This window comes from Narcine bancroftii, chromosome 12 (genome assembly GCF_036971445.1).
Source record: "Narcine bancroftii isolate sNarBan1 chromosome 12, sNarBan1.hap1, whole genome shotgun sequence".
Lineage (NCBI taxonomy): Eukaryota > Metazoa > Chordata > Chondrichthyes > Torpediniformes > Narcinidae > Narcine > Narcine bancroftii.
The window spans coordinates 38,278,732-38,306,576 of NC_091480.1; the positions used below are offsets into that span (position 1 = coordinate 38,278,732).

Sequence of the window (27,845 nt, forward strand, 5' to 3'; positions counted from 1 at the left end):
ACAAATTAAATTAGTCTTAAAGCAAATAAGGATGGATAAATCTCCAAGGCCTGACAAGATATTCCCTCAGACTTTGAGAGTGACTAGTGTAGAAATTGCAGGAGCTCTGTCAGAAATATTTAAAATGTCCTTAGCCACAGGTGAGGGGCCGGAGGGTTGGAGGATAACTCATGTTGTTCCATTGTTTTGCATTTCCATTTTCTCCTCTTATGAAATAAATACGGAGTAGCTAATGGGACTTTCTTTTGTTTTCTCCAGCTAAGATCATTCCTAAGAGAAAGATGGGGGCAAAGTTTGGCCTCACCTGAAATTAGTGAACTGGAGCGAGTGAGTTGGTGTGGGAATATACCTAAATTTATAACTAAGATGTACTAAGTGCTCCAGAATGAAAGTGCGAAACCAGGTTTACAGAGATCGAGAGGGAGAGAGAGAGAGAGAGATGGGAGTCAGATCAAGCTGTTGCGATAATGGAAAGATTTTGATCTGATTGACATCAATTAGAAATGCAAGGTACGGATGAGTGCAATATAGTTTTTTACACCAATTATATCTCGCACCACAGCAGTTGCATAAATCAAAATCGGAAATATTGGAAATATGTTTTAGATGTGGGATAGAAATAGGAACGTTCTTACATGCTATGTGTGAAGGTGAGACCTTTCCAGCAGTTTATTACTGAAATACTAACAAGGATAACAGGGGTGGCCTTCATGGACGACCCAGAGCTTTATTTTTGGGCAACTTTATTGAAATAAATAATAAACTAACTAAATTCCAAATTTCATTTGTTAAAATAGCCTTAGAAATGTGTTTAAATTACTTGGAAATCCGACTACCCTCTACATCTGGCTGCTGAGATGAATAGCTGCATTCCTATGGAAAAAAAATACATACAACTTAAAGAACAAATATGACATATTTATTCAGATATGGCAGCCATATTTGGATCATATAAGGGCCCATTTGTAATTATAAATCAATAATAAAAAGGAAAATAATAAATGCTGCTAAAATATAAATGCGAATGACTTCCCCATAAAGTATAAACACAAGTGACTTCCCCAGATAAAATTTTTGATGATCAATATAAATATGAGTCTTGACAGTATATGGATTTATATTGTGAATGGATGGGGGAGAGAGAGAGAGATATAGATATTATATTTGCTTTTTTTTTGAAAAGAAAAGTATATATGAGAGAGTATTTTCTTACATTTTCTATTCTCTTGTAGCACCTCATTTGTTGCTTATACCTGCTACACCTCTCTCCTTCTTAACCAGATCGTCAATATCTCTCAAAAACTAAGGTCCCCTATGCCTGTTAATTTTGTTTTAACCATAAAATTTCATTTGGCTATTCTTGTTCATAATTCTTTATTTTTAGCATCTCCTCAGTATGTACAATGGCCTTTTCAACAAATCCTTTCACTATTTTGAACTTACTTATTCATTTGGATGTGGACACTTTGTCAAAACCATTCAAGTTTGCCCTGGAGAAGATGATGGTGAGTTACCTTCTACTATGCTGTTTAAAAAAAGGAGTTATGGGATTAAAACCCAGCAGCAATAAGGACCAGAGGCGTATTTCCAAGTTAGGAAGGAGTCTGACAGGGAATGGAATCTGCAGGTGATAATTGCAATGATTATAAGCAAGTTCACTAAATTGCCCCCATTGTTTGAGAGTTACTAAGAATATTAATCAACTGATCATCTATTACAGCTACAATGAATGACATTTCCATCAGCAGTTTTGATTGCAGAATATATAGGCCACAGAGATCAAGTGCCTCAGATCTGAGGGGGTCTGAGGGACAAATTCTTCACACAGTAGTTGTTTATCTCTCTGGAATTTTATACAGAGATAAGAGGTCATGCCTCATTTATGTAAGGCATTGTTAAAGGGTTGGAATTATATTCTTTAACTTTGTTTACTGTAAGGGACATAGAGTCGCTACTTTATCAAGCACCCCTCACAGAAATGAGACCCCAGCCAGGAATGAACTCGCAACCCCTAGTTTACAAGGGTGTTGGGAGTATGGAACAAGCTGGCAGATGAAGTTGTACATTCAGCTACAGAGGAATTTAGATAGGTTTGGAGGGATATGGGCTGAATTCAGGCAAAAGGACTAGCTTGGTTGAGATGGACAAGTTGGGGTGAAGGGCCTGTTTCCATTCTCTAGAGATGGCTATAGTCACACCTGCAGGAAAAGTGCTCATCCACCATGTTCAGAATTTTTTATTTTAAATTTTTATTTAAATTTAGACATACAGCATGGAAACAAGTCTTTTTGGCCCATGAGTCCATGCCATCCAATTATAGCCAAATTCACCTACAACCCCCCGGTACATTTTGAATGGTGGGAGAAGTCTGAAACCCTGGGGAAAAACCAACGCAGACACGGGGAGAACATACAGACAGCATGGGATTCAAACCCAAGTCCTGATCACTGGCACTGTAACGGTGTTGCACTAACTGTTACGCTAAATGAGCCGCCCAGAAGGGTAAGGAATATTCATAAAAGATTGAGAGGAACACAAAAGCTGCAGTAGCTGGAATTTTGAGCAAACATAGTTCTGCTGGAAGAACTGAACAGGGCAGACACATCCAAGGATAGAAATGGGATCACTTCTATCCATGGATGCTGACTGAATTGCTAAGCTTCCAGAAACCGAGAACACTGAACCGTACAGAGGAGGCAGAAGCCCTTCGATCTACGATATCATTGCTCAATATGATGCCAAATTAAATCAATTCTCTTCTCCATGTCCCATCATTTCCTGAATATTCATACATCTACTAAACAACATTTTCAACACTACTCTTGCATTTGCTTCCACCAACCCCCCCCCCCCCCCCTCCACCCCCCGCACCACATGAAAAGAATGCCCTTGGGTATTTGATATTTTTACCCTGGGAGAAAGATCATATCTTTCCTGTTTATGCATCTCATAATTTTATAGAGTCCCATCACATCTCCCTTTAGACTCCAGAACAGCAAAGAAAACAATTTGTATGGCAAGAATACAAAAATACAATGCAAAACTGGCCCAAGTATATGACCTCTCCTTAGCCAAGTAAGAATATACTTTAATACAGCTTGAAGAATGCTCCAGTTTACATGTATCTGTGCAGGTCGATGGACTAGGCAGAATAATAGATCAGCATGGATTAGATGGGCCAAAGGGACTGTTTTTGTACTGTAGTGTTCTATGCTTCCTGAGATTTTAAAGGCACACATTGTAACTGTCATATCAAGACACAACATATCTGTAATTATACTGTAACTTCACTCTCTATTCAACAGCTCTTTTAATGCATCTACGAACACGATCCTTGTCATGCAATAATTTAGTTAAGCATTTATAGATAATCTAAATCTAATTTACTCGGGTTAAAGAAAAATAAAGCACTTGCCTGGAATGCAGCAAACCACATGAGCCAGTCGAGACGGTAATGGTATGGAGTAATAATGCATGGTCTTCGCTTCAGATCACCAGGTTTACACTTGAACTCGTATTCCTCCCACAAGGCACTGGGATCATTTGGATCCTCATTCATTGTCCCCTGAATTATGACCTCAGTCCGTTCCTTTGTAATGCTGGGCAAACAAAAACAGAATAGAAACTTTACAATAGGATATTTTCTCAATACCTGCAGCACCCAAAATTGTACAGTTACCACTTGTTAAGTAATTTTTATAAGACCATAAAACAAGAGGACATAGGAGCAGAAATAGGTAATTCAGTCATCCAGACTGCCCCACCATTTAATCATGAGCTGATCCATTTTCCCACTCAGCCCCAATGCCCGGCCTTCTCCACATAACCTTTGACCCCCTGGCTAATAAAGATCCTATAAATTTCTGCCTTAAATACACCACTCTCTGGCTGAAGAGTATCCAAGCGGATACTCTTCAACCTTCTTGTTCTACATTCTCCCACCATGGGAAACAACCTTTTTACATCTACTCTGTTGGCATGCTTATCAACATTTGAAATGTTTCAATGGGATCCCCCCACATTCTCCCAAATTCCAACAAGTAAAGGCCAACAGCTTTCAAACACTTCCCATACGATAACGCTTTCTTTCCCAGAATCATCTTTGTAAACCTGCTCTGAACCTTCTCCAATGTCAGCACATATTTTCTTCAATGAGGAGCCCAAAATTGCTCAAAATGAGGTCTCATCTGTGCCTTAAGGAGCTTTAACATCACATCACTGCTCTTGTATTCTATTGCTCTTGAAATGAATCCCAGCATTGCATTTGCCTTCTTCGCCACCAACTCAACTTGCAAGTTTACCTTTAGGCTATCCTGCACAAGGACTCCAAGGTATATTTGCATCTGGATATTTTCAATTTTTCCCCATTTAAAAAAATAGTCTGCCTATTTATTTTTTCTACCTCAGTGCACAACCGTTCATATTCTGATATTATATTTCACATGCCACTTCACTGCCCATTTTAAAAATCCATCTAAGTCCTTCTGTAGCCTCCCTGTGACTGGCTGCATCATGGCCTGCTATGGGGACACCAATACCCCTGAGTGTAAAGCCCTGCAAAAGGTAGTGCACAAAGCCCAGGACATCAGAGGCAAAACCCTCCCCACTATTGAGAACATCTATGGGGAACGATGCCGTCGGCGAGCAGCAGCAATCATCAAGGATTCATATCACCCAGCACACACTCTGCTCTCGCTGTTACCGTCAGGAAAGAGGTACAGGTGCCATAAGACTTGCACCACCAGGTTAAGGAACCACTGCTACCCCTCCACCATCAGTCTCCACAACAATAAACTCAATCAGGGACTCATTTAAGAACTTGTGCACATTATTGTTTTTTTAAATTCTCTGTATTGCACACAGTTTGTTTACATTCATCTTTATTTGTTTACATGTAGAGTTTTTTTGCACAACCAATAAGTGGGAATTCTGCCTCACCCACAGGAAAAAGAATCTCAGGGTTGCATGTGATGTCATGTATGGACTCACAATAAATCTGAAATCTGAACATTACCTGCTCCTCCACCTATCTTTGTATCATATACAAACTTGGCCACAAATTTATGTCTCAGAAATTAGCTATTTAACCCGAATGATTTCAGTGTTCCTTATAAAATTGTTCCCCCTTAACAAAGAAGGGGTGAGAGGGCAATTCTTAAAGTTGACAAGTTGAAAAGACAGTGGAAGCTTGTCTAAATCTTCCCATTTTTTTTGGCACAATTCATAAGCCAGGCTTGAAGGTAATATGAAAAAACATCTTCAACTTGAATAAAAATGCATGTGCACCAGACCACACTCCTGTCTATTTTTTATTACAGACAACGTACAACACTGTTTGACAAGTACATTTCCTAGGCCTAAAAAGGGTTAAAGCTACTCAGTGTATAATATGCTCTGCAGTCAGGCAGCACATCTCATTAATGTGTGAATTTTGTTCTAATTCTAGATCACTAAATCAAACATATTGAACCATTTTTAAAAGAAGAAAGTTTTTTGTGTCATTTGAATTATGCAAAAATCGCCATCTATCTCAAATGTCACTTCTTCCTATGGGGTAGACAGTTTACTCAACATAAATTTCAACTGCACATAATCATTTCTTAAAAGAAAACCAGTAACAGAGTTTTTTCCTGCTGTGAACTTCAATATTAATGATCCCTGCAGTGTAATGTATTGCTTAAATTTTCAGATTGGTCCTGGACTCTTGCTCAGCATTGATTGACAGTATGAGGTGATCCCAGGTGTCACTGAGCAAACCTTTGTGGAACATGTGATTGCAGCTCCCCGAATTACAGGAACACATCTGAAGCTTCCACAGGGTTAACCTCTGAGTTAAATGGGCTTGAATATATAATTAGCCACTTAATGAGCCAAGGACATTGTTGTATTTCTTTAAAATAATCAAACATTTCTGGACTTGAACCTTCACAGAAGGAGAAAATTGGACAAAATTGTCCAATTTAATATCCTATACTGCAAGAAATTTGTCCCTAATTTGCACGTCTTTTGAAAATACCAATGAAATCTGATTCAGATCTTAAACACGCAGGTTTAAATCATGGTGATTAGACCATCATATTGTTGCCAAATCTATCTCCAAATTTTAAATTTACATTTAAAGATACAGGACGGCCACAGGCCATTCTGGCCCAATAGCCCCCATTGCCAATTATAACCATATGACCAATTAACCTACTAACTCCATACGTACTTGGAACATGGAAGGAAAGGTGGGCACATTTAGTGTAGCAGTCAGGACAACGCTATTGTAGCGTAGCGACCCGGATTCAAATCAGGCGCTGACTGCAAGGAGTTTGACCATGCTCCCTGTGTCTGCATGGGATTTCTTTTGGTGCTCCTGTTTCTTTCCACCCTTCAAAAATGTATGGGGATTGTAGGTAAATGAGTGTGTTTGGAGGGAAAAAGGCCTTTTGCCATGCTGCATGTCTGAATTTAAAAAATTTAAAAAGAAACCAGAGCACCCAGAGGAAACTCATGTGGTCATGGGGAGAGCATGGAAACTCCTTACAGACAGACTGGTACTGTAATTTCTTTGGCTTGGCTTCGTGGACGAAGATTTATGGAGGGGTAAAGTCCACGTCAGCTGCAGGCTCGTTTGTGGCTGACAAGTCCGATGCGGGACAGGCAGACACGGTTGCAGCGGGTGCAAGGGAAAATTGATGGGTTGGGGTTGGGTGTTGGGTTTTTCCTCCTTTGTCTTTTGACAGTGAGGTGGGCTCTGCGGTCTTCTTCAAAGGAGGTTGCTGCCCGCCGAATTGTGAGGCGCCAAGACGCACGGTTACACTAACCGCTATGCTAACCAAGTCACCCTTAATTTCCAGTTTGTTACCTGAAGAACTCCTGGTATATGCACGGAAAAGCATGCTAATTAATGCCTAGAATGTTAGTGGATAACAACTGTTTTCATCCTATGAGAAGACTTTTTCATACAATGCTTTCAGCTGCAGTGCTTCTCATCATTGAACAATGAGAGTCTCAACCATGAGATGGAAATGTGAAGTAAGCAGCAGTGGGGGTACAGTAGATCAAACAGATATTAGGCTCATAGAGCAGGCAGCTGGTGGGGGAGAGGTTGACTCTGCCATTCACCGCCATGGCAATTTCCTCCCTCTGCCTGTGCAATGTGCATCTAAAAGCTTTCCTTGCTCTTGACAGAAAAATGCCTTCTTCCCCACAGGCTTGTGTGAAAAGTGTGGTCCCCGCTCTGCATTCTACTGTTTCATTTCGGTTGCAGCCACAATGCATATTCCTTTTAAGATCTGAAAACTCTTCTTCCTGCTGAGATATGCAGGTAATAAACAGCACAGTAAGTTCTGGCTTTTTTAAAACTATTTTAATTTTGAGGTCAAACAAGTATCAAGAATTAATCATCACAAATACGTAAAATATATGAAAAGGAATCATTGATATAAGTTGTCCAAATTTCAAAACAACCCCATCCCTCCTCCCCCCAAAACAAAAAAACCTTTGATAAGGAAAAGGAAATAGAAATTGGAAAGAAAGAGACAGAAAGGGAAAGTGAATAAAAAAAATACAATGAAGAAGAAAAAGATAGAAGAAAGAAAGAAAGAAAGCAAGAGGAACTGTTGGGATCTGGAATCTAATTCAGAAAATCCAACTCTTTTTCACCTGGATCTCAAATATGGGGGAAAAAAAAGGATAGAAAATTCAAAAATAGAATGTGTCTTAAGTATTTAACCCTGCGTTTTGCAAATAAGGCTACCATACCTGCAAAAACATATTATACTTCTTCCTTAAATTGTAAATAATTTTCTCCAGGGGAACACAACTACACTTTTCTGCATTCCATCGGGCTACATCCACTGGGGAATCAAACTTCCAGGTAACCACAGTACATTTCCTGGCCACTGCCAATGCAACTTTAAGAAATTCTAATTGGTACTTAGACAGCCTCATTTTAGGTGTTATGTCCACAATATTTCCAAGGAGAAACAATTCTGGACTTTGTGACAATTGCTTCCCAATAATCTGGTTCAATAAAATTCTTACATTTTCCCAGAAGGATTTCAGTTTAGAGCATGACCAAGTGGAATGTAAAAATGTACCTGTTTCTTCCCTCCATCTAAAACATATATCAGGTATATTAGAATTTAATTTATACAACTTCTGCGAGGTAAGATATAGCTGATGCAAGAAATTATACTGCACCAGTCTAGATCTTACATTAAATGTATTAGTCATACAGTCCTGACACAAATTGGACCAGGTCTTATCATCAATACTGATATTCAAGTTTGATTCCCATCTTTGTTTGAATTATAGAACTCCAGTTTAGGAGTGCCCGATTGAAATAAAAAATACATAACTGATGTGAACTTCTTTGTGATCCCCTTTCAAATCAGAATCTCCATTTCACTGCACTGTGGTAGAATCAAGGTTGGTCCTAATTCGTCTCTGATGAAAGCTCTGAATTGAAAGTAGCAGAAGATTGTATTATTATGAATACTGTATTTATTTTTGAAGTGTTCAAATGACATTAATTGCCCTTTCACATAACAATCTTTGACATACCTGATCCCTTGGCAGGACCAGGCATGTAGAATTATCGTTGTTAAAGGAATTAATCTATTTTGAACCAAGGGCATTTTTGGAGTTTTTTTTTTCTTGATCCAATTAAATTGTTCAATTTATGCTAAATATCCAAAATATACTTTATTAATGGTGCCTAATTACCAGCAGAAATCAATTTAGCATTCCATTTATATATAAAATCTTTTGCTACTCCCTCTCTCTCTCCGACTTTGTACAGTTCAATCTCCATCCATGAAGGCTTGTCTCTTCCGTCAATGAAGAGGTGACAAATTTCATCTGGGCCGCCCAATAGTTCTGTTTAAAATTTGGGAGTTGTAAACCTCCCAATATGATATTTCCAAGTTAATTTTTCCATGGAGATTCTGGCTTGCTTACCTTTCCAAAGAAACTTCCTAATGAACATTCAAGTTTTGAAAGAATTTCTCTGGTAATGGTATTGGATGAGTCTGGAAAAGGTATTGGAAATGTGGGAATATATCCATTTTGATACAGTTCACTCTTCGGATCAGTGTTAGGGTTAGAGTTACCCATTTATTTAAATCTTCTTCAACTTTCTTAAGCAAGGGGAGCACAGTAAGCTGCAAAGACACTTAAGCCCCTTTTACACAGGGCTGTAAAGCTGGCTTTTCTATTCCTTTTGAGCTCTGTGAACAATCCACTAAATGAGTAGGTAGTGCAAATCATAAATTCCTTTGTTTTCAGGATCTATCCAGTGTGTCTTAACAATATTAGACAAAGAAGATGCAGTGGGTGGTTGTATATTTGGACTTTCAAAATGCCTTTGACAAGGTGCAAGACATAAGGCTGCTTCACAAAATGAGAGCCCATGGAATTACAGGAAAGATTCTTGCATGGGTAGAACATTGACTGATTGGCAGGAAACAAGAGAGTGGGAATAAAGGGATCCTATTTTGGTTGGCTACCAGTTACCAGTGAGGTAACCACTGGAGTTGTTTTGAAATTTGGATAACATATCAATGATTCCTTTTCATATATTTTATGTATTTGTGATGGTTAATTCTTGATACTTGTTTGATCTCAAAATTAAAATAGTTAAAATCCCCCCACTTCGTTTTATGTTGTAATGCCTAATGATTTGGATTGTGGAATAAATGGCTTTGTGGCTAAATTTGCAGATGATACAAAGAGAGGTGACAAGGTCAGTGTCAAGGGCAGACATCTGTGGGAATTTCCCCCACCCCCTCCCACAACACTAGCATCTAGCTTGTCACATGATAGCGACTCTCCACCCACCCCCAGGCGTGTCACTAGTGTGCGTCAAGTGTCAGTTGCATCTAGTGATGCTTGATGCAATAAAAGCAGTGCCCTTGTCTCCACCAGACATCCAATAGTACTCCCTCTCCACGCTGATCGAGTTTATGAGTGTTCCACTGCACCCATCCCTAACATGCTAATGCCCCCCTCTAACATTCGTTCTGGTGCCAATAATGTGAGGAGGAAACAGAAAGGCTGCAAAGACACTTAAGCCCCTTTTACACAGAGCTGTAAAGCTGGCTTTTATATTCCTTTTGAGCTCTGTGAAAAAAAGTTGAAGACGGATTGGGTGGCCAGACTTATCTGTTTTCGATCCTCCAAGGGAGGCACTCTCAGTAGTGGAGCGTAGCGCAGCGGGACCTATCTACAACGGTCGACTCATTTTTCCAGGTCAAAATGGGAAGGGCTGATGACTTCTTTAGCATGCGACGTGTGCGGTCAAATTGACTTCATCAGTACCAATTAACTTGTTTAATAATGTTGATTACAATGCTAAGAAGCTTTGATTGAGATTTAAGACTGCATAGAATGTACAAGGCTATCAAATGCATATGTTGTTCCACCGCCAATTTGAGTGTACAGCAATGATAGTTCTGGGAGTGTACGTTTTACATCACAGTTGACACTGACACTGCTGCGATACATGTCCCACCTCTTTTGTTTTGGGAAGCTGTCTTGCAATGTGAAAGAACTCATGGAACTGGCGTTTTTCGGCTCTTGTGAATATGCAAGCAGACTTCCTAAGACAGGTTGTGTCTATGGGAATACTGCAGCTTTGCAGTATAAATCAGGCTTTATATAGATTAGGAGAATGGGCAAAGAGAAGTGGCAAATGAAACACAATTCAGAGGTACAAAGGGTCTTGGGAATCCTCCTGCAGGATACCCTAAAGGTTATCCTCCTGCAGGATACTCTAAAGGTTATCCTCCTGCAGGATACCCTAAAGGTTATCCTCCAGCTTGAGTCGCTGGTGAAGAAGGCAAATGCAATGTTGGCAGTCATACCTGAAGGAAAAGGATACAAGAACATGGATGTGATGTTGATGCTCTGGAGTACAGGGTACAGTTTGGGGCTCCTTATTTAAGGAAGATTGTGCTGGCATCAGAGAGGATTGAGAGGAGATTTACCAGAATGATTCCTGGAATGAAGGGATTAGCATACGAGGAATGTTTGATGGCTCTTGCACTGGACTCCTTGGAGTTCAGAAGAATAAGGGGGGGACCTCATAGAAGCATTTCTAATGTTGAAAGACCTGGAAAGAGATGTGACAAAGTTGTTTCCCATGGTAGAGGAGTCAAGAACAAAAGGGCACAATTTCAGCATTGTAAGGCGTCCATTGAAAACAGAGATGCGGAAATATTTCTTCAACCAGAGAGTGGTGAACCGCTGGAATTTACTGCCATGGGCAGCTGTGGAGACCAAGACAAAGAGTACACTTAAGGCAGAGATTGCTAGCTATCTGAATAGTCAGGGCATCAAAAGTTATGGAAAGATGGCAGGGGAATGGGACTGAGTGGGAGAATGGATCAGATCATGATGGAATGACGGAGCAGACTCGATAGGCCGAATGGCCTGCTTCTGCTCCTATGCCTTAAGGTCTAGTGGTCTATGTCTAAAATTATCAGTGACCTGAGTAAAAATTGAGGAGTAATAGAATTATTTTGTAAAGCTGAAAGCACTTGAAGCCAAATAAGTAATCACATTAGAAGTCAAATACTAAAGCACATGCTGTCAAATGGGGAGGGAGAAGTTTAAGAGACGTGCAGGGCACGTTGTTGGAATGGGCGCTAGGGATAGTGGTAAAAGTATAATAGTGTGTAAGAGGCTTCTAGATGGATATATGAAGGTGCAGGTAACAGAGAGATAGATATTGCATGCAAACAGCAGTGATTTAGTTTAGTGAAAAACAAAAGCCTGCATTCGTTGTGCTTGTAGTAAAAACACACCGAAATACTGGAGGAACTCAGCCAGTCTTTTCAGTGTCCATAGGAGATAAAGATATATTGCCAACATTTCAGGCCTGAGCCCTTCTTCAAGGAAGAAGCAAAAAATAAGCAAAAAAACAGGAAATCTCAGAATAGAGACATTGCTGGCTGAGGGAGGAGTCCAGACCAACAAAAGGGAAACAATAAAGGGAGAGGTGAAAATTGATTTTATCTATGCGAAAGAAAACAGGGAAAAGGGAGAGAGACAGAGCTGGGGGAAGGCGATGGGGGAAGAAGCTGGGGGGGTGGGGTGGGGAGGGTTTAAAGAAAGTCAGAGAAGGAAAAAAACCTTCATCTGGTTGGAGGATGCCGAGACAGAAGATGAGGTGTTGTTTCTCCAATTTGGGGGTGGTCTCAGTTTGGCAGTGCATGAGACCATGGACAGACAGGTCAGCAAGGGAATTAATTTGACATCGTGTTTGGCGCAAGTATCTTGGGCCAAAGGGCCTGTTCCTGTGCGGTATTGCTGTACGTTCTATGTCATTGGTGACTGAGTGAAATGATATTTCTTTGAAAGGATGATTAGATGATGCAACTATTCTTTGCTTTGTACCTTCCAAAGGCTCCATAGGTGTTGACAATTCGCAGTGGATTGAAGGAAGTGTTCATCATTTGTTTTGAGCTCAGCAGGTTTACAATAACCGGGAGACTCAAGTAGGCGATGAGGACCCCAAAAGAGATATTCAGTAAACGCCGAATGAAGGTACCTGAAAAAGAAAACATTGAAATAATGCATTAATGCAATGCTGTATGTGTCGGTACCAGGTTCAAGGGTGTGAAGGATTATCTGCTGAGATGGGTGATGATAATGAGTTTATTGCCATATATGTTATACAATTTATGCATCAGATGGATAGATAATAAATCTTCACTGTAAACCTGGTGCAAAAATAAAGTGACTGTAATAGGCAAACAGTCCTTTTGTGGTGCCAGAGCAGTGCAATAAGGGAAGGGTTGAGAGTCTGATAGCTGATGGCATGATAGACTATTTATCACTCTTTTCTCTCCTCCTTGAAGCCATTTTTTGAACATCTATTGGTGTGGCTTTGGCCATATATACAGATAAAATAACAGTGAGTGTTACACAATTTGCTTGGTCAATTTGCTCTGCACTCTTGTTCATGGTGAGAATGAAATGATATCTGCAGCTGCTCGTGGACGCCTAATGGGTCAGGCAGATCTATGGATACAGAAGAACCAGAGCTAATGATTCCAGCTGAACACCTTTCTTCAAGGTCTGATGAATGATCTTTGACCTGAAGCAATAACCAAAGATGCTGCCTGACTTGTTTCTAGTACTTTCTGATTTGCTTCAGTTTTTAAAAATATTTCAACCAGCACACTACTTTCTTAGAAGACTAAGGAAGTTTGACATGTTCCCCTTGTCATTCAACAACTTCCACAGGTGTGCCATTGAAAGAATACAGTCATACGGTGCTTAACGCCCATGATATGTTCTGTGAAATAGGATATTATGTGATTTGGATGTTGTGCGAATATCATATTATATACTTAGGAAAACAACAACACTCAAAAAAACATGCGATACATGAGATTGGATGCTTCAGCCTACGAGTCAAAGCATACACTGTTATAAGGTAAACCTTTTATTTGTAATTCACATTAAAATAACAATAGAAAGTACAGTACAGTACATAAGCCAGTAACGCAGGATTTTATTATGGCTAACAAGACATATGTATTATAGGTTGTATCTGTACTGTCCCATTATATGCCTGGCAGCGCAATTGCTTTGTATACAAAAGACATGAGATACACGTGTGGTATACAGGAAGCTGCTTCATCCAGTTACGTCCATTATGTCCCATTCTCCAATCAGGATTTCTGAATTCTATTATAACCTTATGGGACCACGGATATGTATGTGGTCGGATGTCGCCTGAACAGACCTTTTGTGGCATATGACTGTATTTGCTGGATGTATCAGTGTGGTATGGATACTGCTCTGCTAAGATCAGAAGAAACTACAGAAAGTGGTAAATGCAGCTCAGAATATCAAGCAAATGTCCTGTCCCTCCGTGGACTCCATCTTCATCTCTAGCTGCCTAGGAAAGGAAACTAACACACTGAAGGACCCATTTCACCCTGGACACACTCTTTTCTCCCTCCACCCTTCAGAGAGAAGGCTGAAGAGTATCAAAGCCCTCACCAACAAGCTTAAAGTCAGTTTCTTCCCGGCAGCCATCAGGCTCCTGTATGAACTCCATATCAGTGCTAACAGGCAGACCTTGCTTGGTTCCAACTAATCTTAATTTTCCTTGTAATCCTATACTCGCTCTTTACATAACTGTATGAATGTAGAGATAACCCATCAGTGTGCACGTTGACAATCCCTTCCCACTGTACTTGGTATTTTGTGACAAATAAAATTAAACAAGAAGGCCCATGGTTTCCATTCACTAACTGCTAAACAACACATTTCTTGAGAGATACAGCACATTAACTGGCCCTTCCAGTCCACCCAAATGCACCCATGTGACCAATTAGCAACCCCATATGTCTTTGGAACATGGAAGGAAACTGGACCACCCAGAGGAAACCCACGTGTTCACAAGGAGAAAGCTATAATGTATATCAATTTAAGAATCATATCTATTTAAAATGCCAACTCAAAAGAGATTTGATGGATGTTATGTTTCTGTGGAAATTTCCACATACCTGTACCTCAGTTTTAAATGACTGGTCCTGCATCTTGTAGTTATGGCTCTCTGTCTGCGACTCTCCCAGGGGTGAAAACGTCAACATCTACCCTGTTAAGCCCCCTGAGGATCTTATATGTTTCAATAAGGTCACCCCTCATTTGTCTAAATCCCAAAAAATATAGGCCCCAACTACTTCATCTCTAATGGGAGGAATTAGCCCGGTGAATCTCGTTCATAATTCCTCCAAAATTGCAGGACCAATATGCCATTTACCTTTCCAGTTGCTTGCTGGACCTGTCTAATAGCTCTTTGAGATTCATGCTCCAAAACACCCAGATCCTTCTGAACTTGATGTTGTCTAAGGAAATTTAAACCATAGGTTTTTTAATTTATGCATCAGCCTCCTTTGATAAATCCAAATATACACAGCTGCAGGTTTTCGTCTGTCAGTAAATATGTCAAAACTTTCATAAAACATTGCATTTTTTTATTTATTCTTTTTCCTGTGGGTGAGGCAGAATTACCATTTACTGGTAATGTAAAAAAATGTGCACAGCGCATACATGTAAACAAATAAAGAACTGTAAATAGATAATGAATATAAACAAACTGACTGTGCAATACAGAAAGAATTTTAAAAATCAATAAAGTGCACGAGTCAGTGTCCTTAAATGAGCCCCTGATTGAGTTTGTTGTTGAGGAGTCTGACGGTAGTAGCTGTTCCTGAACATGGTGGTGTGAGTCTTGTGGCACCAATACCTCTTTCCTGATGGCAGCAGTGAGAACAGAGCGTGTGCTGGGTGGTGTGGATCCTTTTTTTTTTAAAATTTTTTTATTTTTCACACCATAAATCACAATAGCCATGATATACACTTTTTCTTTTTCACACATTTACAGTGACTTTTTCTCCCCCCACCTCCCTCCTCCCAAGCCACCCCCCCACCCCCCCACCTCTCATCCATTTTAGGTATACAATCTAGGTTGCATAAATTCAGTCAGACAATGTTGTCATTCAACAAAAATACACCAGAAATTCTACAGAGTCCATTCTTTTCTTTCCTTCTCCTTCCATCAACTTAGGTTTTCGCTATTGTATTTAATGTAAGGCTCCCATACTTGTTCGAATATTTCAATATTATTTCTTAAACTATATGTTATTTATTCTAATGGAATACATTTATTCATTTCTATATACCATTGTTGTATTTTCAAATTATCTTCCAATTTCCAGGTTGACATAATACATTTTTTTGCTACGGCTAGGGCTATCTTAACAAATCTTTTTTGTGCATCTTCCAAGTCAATTCCAAATTCTTTATTTTTTATGTTACTTAGGAGAAAGATCTCTGGATTCTTTGGTATATTGTTTTCTGTTATTTTATTTAATATCTGATTGAGATCATCCCAAAATTTTTCTACTCTCTCACATGTCCAGATTGCATGAATTGTTGTTCCCCTTTCTTTTTTACATCGAAAACATCTATCAGATACTGTTGGGTCCCATTTATTTAACTTTTGCGGTGTAATTTATAGTCTGTGTAACCAATTATATTGTATCATACGCAGCCTCGTATTTATTGTATTTGTCATCGTTCCAGAACATAATTTCTCCCATGTTTCCTTTTTTATCTTTATATTTAAATCTTGTTCCCATTTTTGTTTAGTTTTACCATTTGTTTCCTCATTCTCCTTTTCTTGCAGTTTAATATACATATTTGTTATAAATCTTTTGATTAACATTGTATCTGTAATCACATATTCAAGGTTACTTCCCTCTGGTAAACTCAAATTGCTTCCTAATTTATCTTTCAAGTAGGATCTCAGTTGGTAATATGCCAGCGCTGTATCTCCAGTTATATTGTACTTATCTCTCATTTGTTCAAAGGATAAGAATCTACTTCCTGAAAAACAATTTTCTATTCTTTTAATCCCTTTTTTTTCCAATTTTCTAAAGGAAAGGTTGTCTATTGTAAAAGGGAGTAGCTTATTTTGCGTCAATATTAGTTTTGGTCATTGATAATTTGTTTTATTTCTTTCTACATGAATCTTCTTCCATATATTGAGGAGATGGTGTAATACTGGAGAAGTTCTATGTTGTACCAATTTTTCGTCCCATTTATATAATATGTGTTCAGGTATCTTTTCCCCTATTTTATCTAATTCTAATCTCGTCCAGTCTGGTTTTTCCCTTGTTTGATAAAAATCTGATAGGTACCTTAATTGTGCGGCTCTATAATAATTTTTGAAGTTTGGCAATTGTAAGCCTCCTTGTTTATACCATTCTGTTAATTTATCTAGTGCTATCCTCGGTTTCCCCCCTCTCCATAAAAATTTCCTTATTATTTTCTTTAACTCTTTGAAGAATTTTTCTGTCAGTTGTATTGGCAATGCCTGAAATAAGTATAGTATCCTTGGAAAAATGTTCATTTTAATACAGTTTATCCTTCCTATCAGTGTTAGTGGTAGCTCTTTCCAATGCTCTAAATCGTCCTGTAATTTTTTTCATTAGTGGATTGTAATTGAGTTTATATAATTGGCCTAGATTTTTGTTTATTTGTACACCTAGGTATCTTATTGCCTGCATTTGCCATCTGAATGGGGATTCCTTCTTAAATTTTGAGAAATCCGCGTTATTCATAGGCATTGCTTCACTTTTATTTACGTTTATCTTGTATCCCGACACTTCTCCATATTCCTTCAATTTCTTATATAGTTCTTTTATTGATAGTTCTGGTTCTGTTAAGTACACTATCACATCATCCGCAAATAGACTGATTTTATATTCCCTGTCTTTTATTTTTATTCCTTTTATATTATTATCTATTCTTATCGATTCTGCTAGTGGTTCTATAGCTAGCGCAAACAATAATGGTGATAGTGGGCATCCCTGCCGCGTTGACCTGCTTAAGTTAAATTGCTTTGATACACGTCCATTTACTGTCACTTTCGCTAACGGTCCCTTATATAATGCTTTAATCCAATTAATATACTTCTCCGGTAAACTGAATTTTTGCAATACTTTGAACAAGTAATTCCATTCTACTCTGTCGAAGGCCTTCTCTGCGTCTAAAGCAACTGCTACTGCAGGTGCTTTATTTCCTTCTACTGCATGAATTAAGTTAATAAATTTACAAATATTGTCTGTTGTGCGTCTTTTTTTGATAAATCCAGTTTGGTCTAAATTTACCATTTTCGGTACCTGTTCTGCTAATCTGTTTGCTAATAGTTTAGCTATTATCTTATAATCTGTGTTTAGCAGAGATATTGGTCTGTATGACGCTGGTGAGAGTGGATCTTTCCCTTGTTTTAGTATCACTGTAATTATTGCTGTTTTACATGAATCTGGTAAGTTTTGTGTCTCATCAATCTGGTTGATTACATCCAGGAGGGGCGGTATTAATAGATCTTTAAATGTTTTGTAGAATTCTATTGGGAGTCCATCCTCTCCTGGTGTCTTATTATTTGGTAATTTTTTTATTATCTCTTGTATTTCTACTGTTCCAAATGGTTCTGTTAATTTATTTTGTTCCTCTATTTGTAGTTTTGGTAGTTCAATTTTAGTCAAAAATTCATCTATTTTCCCTTCTTTCCCTTCGTTTTCAGTTCGGTATAATTGTTCATAGAATTCTCTGAAGTTTTCCTTAATTTCTTTTGGATTATATGTAATTTGTTTGTCTTTTTTCCTTGTTGTCAATACCATTTTCTTAGTTTGCTCTGTCTTAAGCTGCCATGCTAAGATTTTGTGTGTTTTTTCACCTAGTTCATAATATTTCTGTTTTGTCTTCATTATATTCTTCTCCACCTTATATGTTTGTAATGTTTCATATTTTATTTTTTTATCCGCCAATTCTCTTCTTTTGGTTGTATCTTCCTTTATTGCTAATTTTTTTTCTATGTTTACTATTTCCCTTTCCAACTGCTCTGTTTCCTGATTATAGTCCTTCTTCATCTTGGTTGCATAACTTATTATTTGTCCTCTAATGAATGCTTTCATTGCGTCCCATAGTATAAATTTATCTTCCACTGATTCCGTATTTACTTCAAAGTACATTTTTAATTGTTTTTCAATAAATTCTCTAAAATCCTGTCTTTTAAGTAGTATGGGGTTTAATCTCCATCTATACATTCTTGGAGGGATGTCCTCTAGCTTTACTGTCAGTATTAAGGGTGAATGGTCCGATAGCATTCTCGCTTTATATTCTGTTTTTCTTACTCTATCCTGCATAATAGCTGATAACAAAAATAGGTCTATTCTTGAGTATGTTTTATGTCTAGTCGAGTAGTATGAGTATTCCTTTTCTTTTGGGTTTTGTTTCCTCCATATGTCCACAAGTTTCATTTCTTGCATTGATTTAATTATAAATTTGGTTACTTTGTTCTTCCTGTTAATTTTTTTCCCCGTTTTATCCATATTTGGATCCAAATTCAGATTGAAATCCCCTCCTATTAGTATGTTCCCTTGCGTATTAGCTACCTTCAAAAAGATATCTTGCATAAACTTTTGATCTTCTTCGTTAGGTGAATATATATTAAGTAGATTCCAACGCTCCGAATATATCTGACATTTTATCATAACATATCTCCCTGCTGGATCTATTATTTCCTCTTCTATTTTAAATGGCACATTTTTGCTAATTAATATAGCCACTCCTCTTGCTTTTGAATTATACGATGCTGCTGTTACATGTCCTACCCAATCTCTCTTTAATTTCTTGTGCTCCAATTCAGTTAAGTGTGTTTCTTGGACAAATGCTATATCTATTTTTTCCTTTTTCAGTAAATTTAGTAGTTTCTTCCTTTTAATTTGGTTATGTATTCCATTAATATTTAAAGTCATATCGTTCAGCGTAGCCATTTTATATTTTGTTTATCTTCTCTTTCCGTTTTTCCATCATTACCTTTCCTCCTTTTCCATTTCTGTTTTCTTATTTTCAACTCTTTACCAGACAACATTCCTACAACATCCAACATTTTCCTTATTCTCCTATTTCTATCTTCTTTATCCCCAATCTCCCCTTCCCCTCCTGAGTTGTCCTTTATCCCTTGTCGGACAACCACATCTCCCCTCTCCATTTGGATTTGCGAATCCACTCGCAAGCGTCAACTGATTTTGCAGTGACCGCTCTTTTCCCCCACCCAGCCCCCCCCCAGAAAAGATTTCACTTTTCATATGTCACAAAGGTCACTCTTTTAATTCCCTCCTTATTCTCTCTATTCCATTACCTTCCCTTATTAATTCTTGTCTATACTATCTATGTTTTCCTCTAATTACAGATACTTTCACGTATGTCCATTTTCTCTATTCACTCTTATACCTCTTTACCCGCATACATATCAATCGTGGTCATTTTTACCCTCATTACCCGTCTTCATCCCTCAGTCTATTTTTGTCTTTACCCACATACATATCAATCGTGATCATTTTTACTCTCATTACCCGTCTTCCTCCCTCAGTCTATTTTTGTAATTGTTCTGCAAATTTTCGTGCTTCTTCTGGATCCGAGAACAGTCTGTTTTGTTGTCCTGGAATAAATATTTTCAATACCGCAGGATGCTTCAGTGTAAATTTATACCCTTTCTTCCATAAAATCGCCTTTGCTGTATTGAACTCTTTTCTCTTCTTTAGGAGTTCAAAACTTATATCTGGATAAATGAAGATTTTTTGCCCTTTATACTCCAGTGGTTTGTTGCCCTCTCTTACTTTTTCCATTGTCTTCTCCAGTACCTTTTCTCTTGTAGTATATCTTAGGAATTTTACTACAATAGATCTTGGTTTTTGTTGTGGTTGTGGTTTAGAGGCCAATGCTCTATGTGCCCTTTCTATTTCCATTTCTTGCTGTAGTTCTGGACATCCTAGGGTCTTAGGGATCCACTCTTTTATAAACTCCCTCATATTCTTGCCTTCTTCATCTTCCTTAAGGCCCACTATCTTTATGTTATTTCTTCTGTTATAATTTTCCATTATATCTATTTTTTGAGCTAGTAGTTCTTGTGTCTCTTTAGTTTTTTTATTAGATTCCTCCAATTTCTTTTTTAAGTCTTCTACCTCCATTTCTGCTGCTACTGCCCGTTCTTCCATCTTGTCCATTTTTTTCCCCGCCTTTCCCTTTATCTATTTCACTGTATTTTCCTCTTCTTCTTCCTCTGGGTTGGCCATCTGTTGTTTCTTTGTTGCCCTCTCCTTCTCTTCTTTCTTGTTTCCATTGTCTTCTGTGGTCTCTTCTTGCTGCAGGTGTTCTGCAGCTGTCGTTGCCGGCTGTGGAGATCGACACCCCAGCTGGTCCAACCTCCCGTCGGTGTGTTTTTTTTCATGCGCGGTTGCGCACTTTTACTCGCTCTGTGAGCCATTGTTGTAGTTCTTTTTCTACCGACCTGAGGTAGTGGGCTCCTCTCTCCACAGCGGGCCTCTTCGGACAGGTAAGGCCTTCACCTTTTTCCTCCGTTGTCTTCTCTTCCTCTCTTCTTACCGTTGATTTTGATTTTTCTTCTTTTGTCTCCATCTTCTTTCCACCTTTATACTCACTTTTCTTTAACTTGTATTTCTGTGCCTTTGTATTTTCTCTTGTTTTTCCCGACTTTTCTGGAGAGGGCTGGAGTTCACCGTCCGGCCACTAGTCCATCACGTGACTCCTCCGGTGGTGTGGATCCTTGATGATTGCTGCTGCTCTCCGACTGCAGCTGAATTATCTTCAGCTTTCCCATTTGATTAGCTATTTCCACTTTGATTATTGAATCTCGCATGTTGACAATAAAATTGGTTAAAATGGCTAATAGTTCCTTGCATTCTGCCTTTCTCCTTTTCAAAACAAGGGAATTACTTCAGATGTTTTCCAATCTCTGGTACACCTTCTGATTGGCCAGTCATTAAAAAAAAATCCTGGTTCCAATATCTCTTCAGCAGCTTCCCTTAAAATCCTTGCGTGCAGACCTCCAGATCCTAGTGACTTGTCCACCTCTATCCATGAGTTTCTCCAGTATTTTATCTGTTGTAATTGGAGTTGGACTATTTTATTTGAAATTAGTCAGTTTGCTGTCTCAGGGGCATTAGTATTACATTCCACTGTGAAGAGGGTTGCAAAAAAAAATTCAAAATATCTCCCATTTCTTTGTTTGATGTTTTTAATTCTGATCAGATAGTATTTATTATCCTGTACTAAAACAGAAATGTAATATTACATGAAATTGCCTTTAATCTGTCATGAGACAGAAAAAGATTTGCCATTGGCATTGCCTGCCATCTCTTACAGTCAGAGAAAGAGAAGCCAAAGAGTCTCCTCAGAGTCACTGAGTGTCCATAGATTTACCTCCAGCACTTCTGCAACCTCTGCAGCTGCACAGGAGTCCAGTTCAGTTCAAACCATTGGCAATCCGAGCCCAGATCCAAACCTCTGACATTATGAGAGAGCCTTAAGTGCCCAGGGCCCTTCGGGAGCCCATCTCGCCCTCAACACCCTTTCAAATCGTGGTTCCAATGCTTGGATCTCATGAGTCGGTCTACAGCAGCTCGCTGCTGTGTAGGTTCCTCGCCCATGTCACCCACAGCTCTCCACCTGTGTGTGCCCTTCAGCCAGAGAACCTCACTGGTTCGCCACTTTGGTCATCGTCCTCAGCGTCATCTGTTCTCGTCTTCACCATTCTCATTCTCTACAAGTCCCACATTTACCTCATATATCCAAAGAAACTATCACTGTCTTTATACTAAATGAAATGTTTCAGAGTTCATATTCTCCCATTTGATGAGCCTTTTAGTCTTCTATAGGTGGTGGCCAACAAACCCTCTTGTAGGGTCAATGGCCACCATGAAGTACGGAAAGGGCGTCCGTTGCATTGAAGCTTGGTCTGGTCATTCACTGCAATAGAACTTCCCACAGCTATTTTGGACCTCACCATGCCACTGGATCTGGGAGGAGATGCCAAGAAGGTGGGTCAGGACCTTCAAAACCATTCACGCACATAATGTTCCTTTCTGAGGAGTGGGGTCTCCTCATATCATACCCCACAAACTGGCTGAAAGGAACCATCATCATCCTATGGGAAGGATAGCCTGAAAGGTGGAGGCGAAAATCTTTATAATCCTCTGGTCTACAATTAGCCCTTGTAATTTTGAATAGCTGCCACTGTTCCTCCACAGAGCTTGTTTACCCAGCCTACCTTCTATTCCTCCCTCATTCCATTATAATTGCCCCTACTTAAATTGAAAACACTGGTGGACAGACCTGTAGTGTTTGTTCTCAAACTGTATTTGGAATTCTATCATGTTAGAGTCTTGGAGAGATTTAATCACAAGATCCCTTCTTAATCCTTCAACATTGTATAAAGTAGCACATTCCTTGGTAGGCTCTGCAATGTAAGTCTTTAAAAAGCAATCTCTGAAGCATTCCACAAATTCTTCTTCCACAGTATACTTCCCGGTTTGGTTTGTTCAATCAGTATGTAGGTTAAAATCTCTCATGATAATTAGATTGGTTGAAACATGCCCTTGGCATTCCCCACTTCTCGTCTGACCTACTGAGAGATCACCGATTGAGGATCTCTAGATGACTCCCACCCATGTCTTCCCTCCCCTGCGATTCATAATCAATCAGAAATTCTTACATCAGTGGTGGGCAAACTATTGAGAGAGGAATCTTTGGGACAGGATTTACAGGCATTTAGAGAAGCAGTCTTCTCAGGGATGGGGCAGGTTGTGCATCAAGAGCTCAAATTATTTTTTTTTAAAAAGTGACAATATAAATTGACGAGGGTAGGGCAGTAGATGTCGTGTTTATGGATTTTAGTAAGGCATTTGACAAGGTCCCTATGGTAGTCTCATTCAGAAAGTCATGATCCATGTAACCTTGGCTGTATGGATTCAAAATTAGCTAGCCTGTAGAAAGCAGAGGGTGGTAGTAGTAGTATTCTGCGGGGAGATCAGGTACCAGTGGAGTCCTGCAGGGATTTGTTCTGGGAACCCTACTCTTTGTGATTTTTATAAATGACCTGGATGAAGAAGTGGGTCAGTAAATTTGAGGATGACGCAAAGGTTGGAGGTGTTGCGGATGGTGTAGAAGGTTGTCGTAGCTTACAACAGAATACAGAAAGGAAGCAGAGAAGTGGCAGTTCAAGTTCAATCCAGACAAGTGTGAAGTGATGTATTTGGAAGGTCGAACCTGAAGATGGAGTACACAGTAAATGGCAGGATCCTTAACAGTGTGAAGAACAAAAGGGCATTAGGGCCTATACTCATTGATCTCTCAAGGTTGCCGCTCAGGTTGATAGGATAGTTAAGAAGGCTTCTGGCATGCGGTCCTTCACTAGTTGGGTGATTGAGTTCAAGAACTATGATGTAATGTTACAGCTTTATCAAACTCTGGTTAGACCATATTTGGAATATCGTGTTCACCTCATTACAGGAAGGATGTGGAAGTTTTATTGAGGCACCCTCAGGGGATTTACCAGGATGTGGCCTGATTGAAGAATGTTTCTTCTGAGGCAAGGTTAATATGGCAAGGGAAGCAAAAAAGGATGAGAGTTTACAAGTAAGCGGAGTGGAACAGCGGCAGAGCTTGGCAACTAGGAGTGTCGAGAGCTGTGTTTTGTTTCAAGAGAGTTTAAAAGGGAAGCAGAGCAAGATAGAGCCAATAGCAAATAAAACGAAGGGAAGGCCAAGCAGAGTGGCCAGTGGGGAGCAGCTGAGTGCAGGAGTGGAGAGTTGGAGCTATGGTTCAAGAGGCTTTGGCGAGCAGAGGCTGACTACGTGCTACAGGTAAGGTCAGGTAACATCTTTTCATAGTAATCCGGAGTAGGTAGTGGCATGCTCCAAATCCAGGATGTGTTCCTGATGACTGCACCTGCAACAGGTGCATCCAAGCTGCAGCACCTTACAGACCATGTTAGGGAACTGATGAGACCACACCTGGAGTACTGTGTCCAATTCTGGTCTCCATATTTGAGGAAGGATATACTGGCTTTGGAGATGGTCCAGAGGAGGTTTACTAAGTTGATCCCCGGGATGAAGGGGTTGACTTATGATGAAAGATTAAATCGTCTAGGATTGTATTCGCTCGAGTTCAGAAGAATGAGAGGAGATCTTATAGAAACAGATAGGATTATGAAGGGTATGGATAGGATCGATGTAGGAAGGTTTTTTGAGCTGGCCGGGGAAACTAAAATGAGAGGACACAGTCTCAAGATTTGGGGGAGTAGATTTAGGACAGAGATGAGGAAAAATAGTTTTTCCCAGAGAGTAATGAATGTTTGGAATTCTCTAACCAGGGAAGTGGTTGAGGCTGCCTCATTAAACATATTTAAAATTTGGTTAGATATATTTTTACATGATAGAGGAATTAGGGGATATGGGGAGAAGGCAGGTAGGTGGAGTTAGGTTATAAATGAGATCAGCCATGATCGTATTGAATGGCGGAGCAGGCTCGATGGGCCTTTTTTGGCCTACTCCTGTTCCTACTTCCTATGTTCCTATGGAAAGCAACAAATGTTCTCTTTCTTCCTTCAGATGATCAACTTTGGCACAGTCAGTACCTGATTGTTGCCACTCACTTCTCTCCACAGTTGTGAATGGTCGCAGCCTATACTAACCCTTAAAGTCACTAAATGAAATAGGAGCTCGTAATAACATATACATAGATGTTCTCAATCACCCTCAGATACACAACCAGACCCCCTACTCCCTGACCACCTTGGCACCTTTGCTGACATAATCATTGGTATAAAACCAATTATACTAGTAAGACATTTCCTAGGTAAGCACTCGTAATTCAGAGAAATAACGCATAAAGGGTTGCCATTTATGAAAAAATATTCAGGTGGACCCAAATTGATGTGCTTAATCCACTGTGTGATAGAGGTACCCCTGTCAGACCTCCAGCATAACAAAACTAGAAGCTTGGCTGAATAGAGATGTAAACGCTACCTCTTTCTGTGAAGAGTTTAGGGAGTTGTCAGAGACTCCAAATATTGCAGTCAAAGGGCAGGATTGAAAATCAACTTGAAATATTTTAGCTAGTGTGCTCCAGATCCCCTGTATTTTGAGATTCTGATAAAACGTGATTTAGATGGCAAGGGTGGGGGGGGGGGGGTGGGTGGGGGGCATTACATCAATTGCATTTGATCTCTTCCTCTGGATAAATGGCTGACAGTTTGGATTTAGAAAAGTAAACTTCGTACAGCATCTTGAACTGAATAAGTCCAAACCGAGCACAGGAAGTGGTAGAGCAAATTAGAACCATAGAACATTACAGCACAGAAACAGGTCCCTTTGGCCCTTCTAACCTCTGCCAAACCATTTTTCTGTCCACTCCCACTGACCAGCTTCCAGCCCTCTCCCATTCATGTACCTATCCAAATTCTTCTTAAATGTTAAAAATGAACCCGCATTCAACACTTTGGCTGGCAGCTTGTTCCCTGCTCCCACTACTCTCTGTGTAAAGAAATTGCCCCTAAATTTTTCCTTCTTTCACCCTTAACCCATGCCCTCTGGTTTGTATCTCACCTGCCTTCAGTGGAAAAAGTTTGTCTATATTTATTCTGTCTATCCCCCTCATAATTTTAAATATCTCTATCAAATCTCCCTCATTCTTCTACACTCCAGGAAATAAAGTCCTAACCTGTTTAATCTTTCCTGAAACCCAGTTCCTGAAGTCCAGGCAGCATCCTTGTGAATCTTCTCTGCACTCTTTCTATCTTATCTTTCCTGTCGGTAGGTGACCAAAACTTCACACAATACTCCAAATTTGGAGAAATTTAAAATTGGATCAATATTTATTAGTTGGATTAAAGCAATATTTAAAAATCCTATGGTGAGAGTAGTGACGAATGGACAGATATCATCACCGTTTATATTGGAGAGATCTGCTAGACAGGGTTGTCCCTTGTCACCGACGTTGTTTGCATTAACTATTGAACCTTTGGCTCAGTTAATAAGACAGGATGGTAATATCAAAGATATTAAAGTGAAATCTGATGAATTTAAAATTAATTTATTTGCGGATGATGTTTTGATTTATTTAACAGAACCAAAAGAATCTTTGAGATGTTTGTATGTTAGATTGGATCAATATGGAGAAATATCTGGTCAAAAAATTAATTGAGAAAAAAGTGAAATTATGCCATTGATTGAGGCTGACTATACTTCTTGTAAGAATATTGTTCAATTTAAATAGCCAGATCAAATTAAATATTTAGGTATTAAAGTTGATAAAAATTTTAACCATTTCTATTTATTAAATTATTTACCTTTATTTTATAACATTAAAAATGATTTAAATCAATGGAAGATTTACTGATAACATTAATAGGTAGAGTTAATTGGATCAAAATTAATATTTTCCCTATATTTTTGTCATACAGTCTTTATGCAAATTTCTCCAATCTTCTTGAGTAATTTCTATTCCTAAATCTTTTTTCCCATTTTAACATATCTTTCAGTCTATTCCTTGTAAAGTTACTCAAAATTTTTTTAAATATTTGTATTTTATAGTCAGGAAGTTTTTATGGAAAGATAAAATGGTAAAAGTGTCTTTACAAAAATTAATCTGGAAATATGAACTGGGAGGTTTACAACTTCTGAATTTTTAAAATTTTTATAATGCAGCACAAGTAAAGTTTATTAATAGAATGTTTGATTTTGAAAGTCGATTGATTAGGACAGACATTGAATTAAATTAATAAGATTAAGAGAGATCAATTTATATATAAATGGAATTTGAAATTGTTGCGTAAACATAATTCACTTATTTTGATATATTTGATGGAAATATGGAATAGGATAAATGAAGAAATAGGTACATATAGTAAAGTTTCTAGGAAGACACCTTTGCATCAGAATAAACTTTTTCCCTTTACGGTTAATAATCAACTTTTGAAAATATGGGATCAAAAAGGAATTAAAATTATACAGGATTGTTATGAGGTAGGTTATTTTATTTCTTTTCTAAGAATGAAGGAGAAATATGAAATAACATCAAATACTCTTTTTTGTTATTATCAAGTTGTTATCTCTGTTATTGGATCATTTTGGGAATACTTTAAGGTTACCTAGACAGACTAAATTTGAAATTTTAATTATGGAAGGTAGGAAAAAAGATTTATATCCTAAATGTATGCATTATTGCAGAATAAAATGCCTAAATTAGATTTACAAAAATCCACGTTAAAATGGGAAAAAAGATTTAGGAATAGAAATTACTCAAGAACATTGGAGAAATTTGCATAAAGACTGTATGACAAAAATTGTGAATGTAGATATAGACTACCGTAAATATTCGTGTATAATGCATTTCGTATATAATGCGACAACCCCATTTTTGAGGGGAAAAAGGGAGAAATTATCCCCCTTGTATAATACGACCCC

The 27,845-nt window shown here is 38.6% G+C and overlaps 1 protein-coding gene across 1 annotated transcript in view; it reads right to left on the bottom strand.

Moving 5' to 3' along the window:
* The window catches only part of lmf1 (lipase maturation factor 1), an 868,109-nt gene that overhangs the window by 89,533 nt on the left and 750,731 nt on the right, over window positions 1-27,845 (bottom strand). Inside the window, exons 8-9 of the mRNA XM_069904828.1 lie at window positions 12,388-12,541; window positions 3,416-3,599 (exon numbers count right to left, since the gene is read on the bottom strand). Of these exons, the coding sequence (XP_069760929.1) occupies window positions 3,416-3,599; window positions 12,388-12,541 (338 nt within the window). The remainder of the gene's footprint in view (window positions 1-3,415; window positions 3,600-12,387; window positions 12,542-27,845) is intronic.